Below are 7,675 nucleotides of genomic sequence, written 5' to 3'. Positions count from 1 at the left end.
CATAGAAATCTTCCATTATTGCAGGGAAATTAATAAAAAATTTCAGGACACCTATTTTATCTGCTGTTTACACTTAATAGAGCCAACATCATTGAAATCATATATGTCAAAGTTTTAGAGAAAGTTATTGAGGATGGATAAAAGTTTTGTTATGGTAATTTTGATGTTTAAAAGTTAACAACATGACTGTGAATTTAATCTCTTAGCTTTGCAGGCTTGAATGACTTGTTCATTTTAAAGTGATAAGAGCCTTAGCCAAGATTGAAAAATTATGTCAACTTGCAATCTATGAATAAAACAACAGACCGGAGTTGATTACCTAGACAGCATGACTCCAGCATGCACCCTATCCCCTTCCCCTTAAAAAAACGCTACCTTGGCAAACATTCAAGTACAACCATAGAGCTGCAGAGGTGGAAGCAAGTGGTTCACCGTGTACTGACACTATGCAGAGTGCAATGCATGTGACGGCATGCTGCCTTCTCTCTGTGGTGGGTGTTTTTTGGTTTGGGGTAAGGGAGGCTCATGCAAAGGAGTGTGGAGAAGACATGATTTAGTGTAGAGGCTCTGTGGGAATATATTAAGAAAAGATTTATAAGAATATATAAATGTAGTTGTTTTTTATCTTTCTTTGAGTTCTGTTTTCCTTTATCTATTTCATTAGTTACTAACTTCTGCTTTTAGGTATTTTGACATGCAAATATAGCATTATCTTTTACTAGGCTGATATTAGGGAAATGAGAGTTGCAACACATTTGTGCACCATTTTATGGCTTTGTACTTCATCTAAATGGTTTTGCTGTGATGTAAAAGGAATAAATAATTAATGAACAATCATTACTATCATTACTGAACAAATTCACCGTTCACTGACGTGTGTATTTCATCATAGAAATTTCTGTTGATGCCATATCCTTCCTACATGAACAAAAGGAAAGGTAGAATAAAAACTTGTACGAATATCATTTTACCTCTGAATGCCCATCATAAATTGTAGCAAAAGGAGACCAAGGCTAAGATAGACTTACTAATTTGCATTTTTCTTTCTAGTAAAAAGAAAAAAAAAAGTATATTCATGAGTCAAGCTTCAATACTGATCCCCTAAATTGCCGAGTCACACTGTGCTTTATGCTGCTCCCCTCGAAAGGAAACGAGAATAATAATCCCTAGCTGGTAACACCTGAGCAGTTTGAGTTGCCATTTCTTAATTTCAAACATCCTGATAGGTGGTGTCTTATGCCCTTCGGTTGTTCTCTGGGATTTAAAGTTGTCGAAATTATTAAGAATTAGTGTGCGTAATTTGTAAGCATGTAATTTGCAAGCACATTACATGTGCTTGCCAATGATTAGGGGATGGCTTATGGTCGCTCTGATTACGCGTTTATGTGTTCATTTATGATAATTTAGGTTCACTGGGATTTGTTGGTGCCTCAGGGCTCACTCTCACACTTAATTTTCAGAAGCAGTGATTTGACGGTGAAGATTATTTCAATAATACTATTGAGATACAAGATTCAAAGGCTGCTTGTCAATTTTTATTGAGTGAGGTTAAGCTATTGTAAATAGAACTGGTTGACTCTTGTGTTGATTAACAAATGAATGTTAGTGGTCATAGACGAATATGGACAAGAAGGATAGCTAATGAGCTGTATTGATAGCATTAGAAATTAGAGTAATGATGGTACTGATCATGACTGTAAATAAGAATAGTGGTGATGGTTATAAAAATGGTAATAATATTGACAATGATAACAATCCTGATAGTAGTGATTTTCATAGTGACAACAATAGTAATGTGAATGATAATGAGAATAAGGAGAATAATAGTTGTAGTAAAGCTTAAAAGAATGAATATAATGATGATAATGGTGATTATAATAATGATAGTAATTGCAGTAAAATAATGTGTAATAATGAAAATTGTAATGATATTAATGATAAATATGATTGATTATGAAAATGATGATAATGATAGTAATTATAATAATTGTAACAATGATAATAAGAATAGTAATGATAATGATTGCAATAATGATAAATGTTGTAATAGTAATAATGACAATTGCAATAATGATCATGATATGATAATGATAATATTAATAGTAATGATTATAATTGTTATATTGATAATGATAAAATTGTTATAATAACAATGATAACATTGTAATAATGATAATGATGACAATTGTAATAATTTTAATGATGATAATGATTATGGTAATTATTAACATAATTATTATTATATATTTTTTTAAAATTATTTTTATTGTTATTGTTGTTGTTGTTATTCTTGTTACTCTTCTTCTTTTTATTATTATTATTATTATTATTATTATTATTATTATTATTATTATTATTAATATTATTAATATTATTATGATCATCATTATTATTATTGATGTTATTGTTGTTATTAGTATTATTTGTACTTCTGTTATTATAATAATTGTTATTTATTTTTTTTTTCATTACTATTACTACTAATACTACTTCTTCTTCTTCTTCTTCTTCTACTGCTACTACTACTATTACTACTACTACTACTACTATTACTACTACTACTACTACTATTACTACTACTACTACTATTACTACTACTAATACTACTATTACTACTACTACTACTACTACTACTACTACTACTATTACTACTACTATTACTACTACTACTATTACTACTACTACTACTACTATTACTACTACTACTACTACTATTACTACTACTAATACTACTATTACTACTACTACTACTACTATTACTACTACTACTACTACTATTACTACTACTATTACTACTACTACTATTACTACTACTACTACTACTATTACTACTACTACTACTACTATTACTACTACTAATACTACTATTACTACTACTACTAATACTATTACTACTACTACTACTACTACTACTACTATTACTACTACTACTATTACTACTACTACTACTACTATTACTACTACTACTACTACTATTACTACTACTACTACTATTACTACTACTACTATTACTACTACTACTACTACTATTACTACTACTACTACTACTACTACTACTATTACTACTACTATTACTACTACTACTACTACTATTACTACTACTACTACTACTATTACTACTACTACTACTACTACTATTACTACTACTACTACTACTACTATTACTACTACTACTATTACTACTACTACTACTACTACTATTACTACTACTACTATTACTACTACTACTACTACTATTATTACTACTACTACTACTACTATTACTACTACTACTATTACTACTACTACTACTACTACTACTATTACTACTACTACTATTACTACTACTACTACTACTATTACTACTACTACTATTACTACTACTACTACTACTACTACTACTATTACTACTACTACTATTACTACTACTACTATTACTACTGCTATTACTACTGCTATTACTACTGCTATTACTACTACTATTACTACTACTATTACTACTACTATTACTACTACTATTACTACTGCTATTACTACTACTATTACTACTACTGTTACTACTACTATTACTACTACTACTACTATTACTATTACTACTACTACCATTACTACTACTATTAATACTTCTATTACTACTACTACTACTATTACTACTATTACTACTATTACTACTATTGCTACTACTATTACTACTACTACTACTGCTACTACTACTATTACTATTACTACTACTACTGCTACTGCTACTACTACTATTACTACTACTACTACTACTACTGCTACTACTACTACTACTATTACTACTACTACTACTACTACTGCTACTACTACTACTACTATTACTACTACTACCACTATTATTATTACTATTACTACTACTACTATTACTACTACTACTATTACTACTACTACTATTACTACTACTACCACTATTATTATTACTATTACTACTACTACTATTACTACTACTACTATTACTACTACTTCTACTACTATTACTACTACTACTACTACTACTACTACTATTACTACTACTACTACTATTACTACTACTACTACTATTATTACTATTACTATTACTACTATTACTATTACTACTATTACTACTACTATTACTACTAATACTACTATTACTACTACTATTACTACTACTATTACTACTACTACTATTATTACTACAACTACTACTACTATTACTACTACTACTACTATTACTACTACTACTACTACTATTACTATTACTACCACTACTACTACTACTATTACTACTACTACTACTACTATTACTACTACTACTACTATTACTACCACTACTACTACTACTATTACTACTACTACTACTATTACTACTACTACTACTACTACTATTACTACTACTACTACTATTACTACTACTACTACTACTATTACACTACTACTACCACTACTACTACTACTTTTACTACTACTACTATTACTACCATTACTACTATTACTACTATTACTACTATTACTACTACTACTACTAAAACTACTACTACTACTACTAGTACTGCTACAATTACTACTACTTCTTCATCTTCTTTTACAGCTACTATGACTACAGTTACTATTGCCACTAGCAATAACTGAAAACATGAATACATTGTCATAGACTTTACCTTACTTGTGTCATCAGGCAACATACTCATTACAGTATATCATAATTTTATTTTTATATTTTTACTAAAATATAGATCAGTAGCCTTACTGAAATATAGATCATAATACTTAGACCATTGGGTCCAGGTGACAGGGACATGTCGTCTGGGAAATATTTGCCTGGATATAGGCCCACACTCGAGCTGCTGGGCACTCGGATCCAGGCCATTAAGTACCAGGCATTATGCCTTTGAAGTATAAGTCAGTATACTTTTTGGAGTATAATTCAAAATACATTATTTAGTGTGTTATGAAACTAATTGAAGTAAATGTATGAGTCCACTTTACTGAAGGATAAGTCAGTATATGCATGTTATACTTATTGTAGTATGTTACTGTACTTGTATTATACTCTGGTGCTTTTATGTGGACTAAATTGAAAGTTGTTTTACTGTGGTTGTATTTAATGAAGTATAAATTTTTATATATATTGGAGTGTTAGTTCATTATAGATACATTATACTCATTGAAGTATATGCCACGAAACTCTGAGCTAATTATCAGACATGATTTTAGGTTGTTTGATGTCTCTTTTTATAACAGAAAATAAGTGTTTTGCAAGACATTTTACTGCTCTCATCTCGCATTAACTTCCTTTCTGGTCTTAAGTCCTTAGCTGTATATGTGATAATGGTTTAAAGGTCATTTATATATTCATTCCTTTTTTAGAAATTTCATCAGGGCATCAGGTCAGTGTGGTTTGTAAATTTTATTTTGTAATACATCTTTTCTGGCATAAAAATATTTTTGCCGTAAGTTTGCTGTAAGTCTGTGTAGCTGGTTTTATATCTTAAAGGATAATTTCATAATACTTTACATACGAAGCTGTAGGATGATGCGGCACTTCGGCTAGTTCCTTTCCTCTGTGACCTTGGCCCCGACAGACACTAGTAGGCACTCGCAGCAGAATTGACTGGGGTGTGAACCAGGCACCATGTATTTTACAATGCCAGTGTTCTGTCGCTTAGCATTGCCACTTTGTGTTTGATGCTTAGGTATGGGGAAACCCTCCCAGGAACTCCTCCCGTATAGCCGAGTTCTGCTTTACCCAGTTGCTAACAAAGCACCCATTGTGATTTGTCGTGTGTTTCATGGTGGCTCTGATGGGGCCTTTGGTGTTTTCTGGAGGTGGTGTGCATTGCATCATACTTGCGGTGCTGCTTGGTTCCTTCGGGGAATTTCTTACAAAGGATTGTGGCTTTGTGTAAGGAAGTAGCACTTATGCATGCTATTTCGGGATTAGGCAGCATTTGAGGTTTAGAGTTTATTTTAAAAATAAAGGTCTTTTTCCCAGTATACTGAAGTAACATGATTAAATGTTAAGTATGATGTGGTACCATGTAATAATGTGAGTAACATGTTATCAGTTGTAGTCCCTCATTTTCAGTTTCATTTGTGGTATAATTCAAAGGAGAACAACATGTAAGGCTATTTAATGTAGATAAACATTTTGATGGTATTTGCATGCTATACCTTGAATTGAACTACCCTGCAGCAAGAAGGCTTCATTTATGAATTTTCTATAAAAGGCAACTTATATTGGCAAGTATCTTTGGATAGAAGCAGGCAGTATACATATTTATAAGTTGCCACATATTTCATTCACTCTAGATGAATAGCTTGAACAGCCTTGATATGTATTGGTACAGCCCATGTCAGAACGTGTAAAACATGTTCTGTCTGAAACAGTATAATGATATAATTCTTGTAAAGTGAAGTCGTGTATTGTTAAAACAAGTTAAGCTAAGTATAGTTAATTTCAAGAGAAGATTAGCAATTATTAAATAGGGAGAGTTTCAAAGCTTCATTCATGACTTGGCCGTGACTGTACTTCTTGAATTGAATTTTTCTTTTTTATCATTGTTCATCTTGTTTTTATTACTTGTAAATTTACTTTTATATATGCATTGATAGATGTATGTATATATCTGTCTATCTATGTATCTATATATCTATAATCTCCCTGAGAAACTTGGATTTGTGCAGAAATAAACAATGTTTTTTTTTTGTGTTTACTTGTTTTATATTTCCAATTTGTTTACATTTTTACACTAAATATAAATTGAAGAAAGCTATGTGAACAGAGTAAAATTGTCACACACATGGAAACAGACAGACAGATACTTAGAGATTAGCATGTAATAAGGTAAATTGGTCTTTGTTTTTTCAGACACACCTTTGTGATGTGAAGCCCCCTGGAACCAGCCACCTGGGGCCCAGAGCTGCTTGCTGGGGTTCCACAAGAGGATTCAGAACAAGGCCTTCATGGCACAGATCTTGCCAAGGTAATTGAACTTTTAATAAAGCCTTTTTATCATGTGTAGCAGGCGGGGATTAGACAAACAAAAAGAAAAACTGATTTTGGCATCTAATCTTGCCATGGCCTCTAGGAGCCACCATCAGTTTGGCATGTGTTTTTGCCATGATGACAGACTACAGACTGACTGTTTTTTGTTGTTTAGCCTAATAAATGCCACTGCTGAGGGTTTTAAGTGATTGGCTGATAATTTTGTGACATGTAATTATGATATGTAATCATGCGATTTGTTTGTAACTCTTGCTCTCACTCTCTCTCTCCTGTCAGCAGCCAGTGCCATCAACATTGACCTGTTGTATTACCTAGCCCCTTTTAAGTGGTTGATATACTACTTCCCACCACCTTTGACACTCCTTGAGTAGGGGTGATGGCAAGTTGTATATGTCCCAAATGTGTTTCCACTTAGGCCACTGGAAATAGATTTTGTCCACTCTCATACTAATTTACGTATGACTTTGCTCTTGTAAGCTTCATTCTATTTCAGTATTATTTCAATTGACTTAGACTTTGACCTTGTTTTAGAAGCACAAAGCAATGATGAGTTGGATTTTGTGTCGACCAATGACACAAGTATAGACTCGACACTAGATATTGACAAACCACTCTCTGTGTATGTTACGAAAATGTGGAACAGCAATGTGCTGGGGACCAGATTTCAGGTGGAGAAGGAGAGAAAATGAGCTGAGGAAACACTCCCTT

The 7,675-nt window shown here is 32.0% G+C and overlaps 1 protein-coding gene across 2 annotated transcripts in view; it reads left to right on the top strand.

Annotated features, from left to right (window-relative positions):
* The first annotated feature begins 123 nt into the window (after nucleotides 1-123).
* The window catches only part of LOC125047702, a 9,039-nt gene continuing 1,487 nt past the window's right edge, over nucleotides 124-7,675 (top strand). The window contains exons 1-2 of one of the 2 annotated variants that reach the window (XM_047646077.1): nucleotides 124-491; nucleotides 6,830-6,944. In XM_047646077.1, the coding sequence (XP_047502033.1) occupies nucleotides 447-491; nucleotides 6,830-6,944 (160 nt within the window). In that variant the 5' untranslated portion in view covers nucleotides 124-446. The remainder of the gene's footprint in view (nucleotides 492-6,829; nucleotides 6,945-7,675) is intronic. The other variant, XR_007116759.1, reaches the window with a different exon arrangement.

This window comes from Penaeus chinensis, chromosome 41 (genome assembly GCF_019202785.1).
Source record: "Penaeus chinensis breed Huanghai No. 1 chromosome 41, ASM1920278v2, whole genome shotgun sequence".
NCBI classification, from domain to species: domain Eukaryota; kingdom Metazoa; phylum Arthropoda; class Malacostraca; order Decapoda; family Penaeidae; genus Penaeus; species Penaeus chinensis.
Note: the sequence above shows the minus strand (reverse complement) of the source record. Positions and strands in the feature narration are given on the sequence as shown.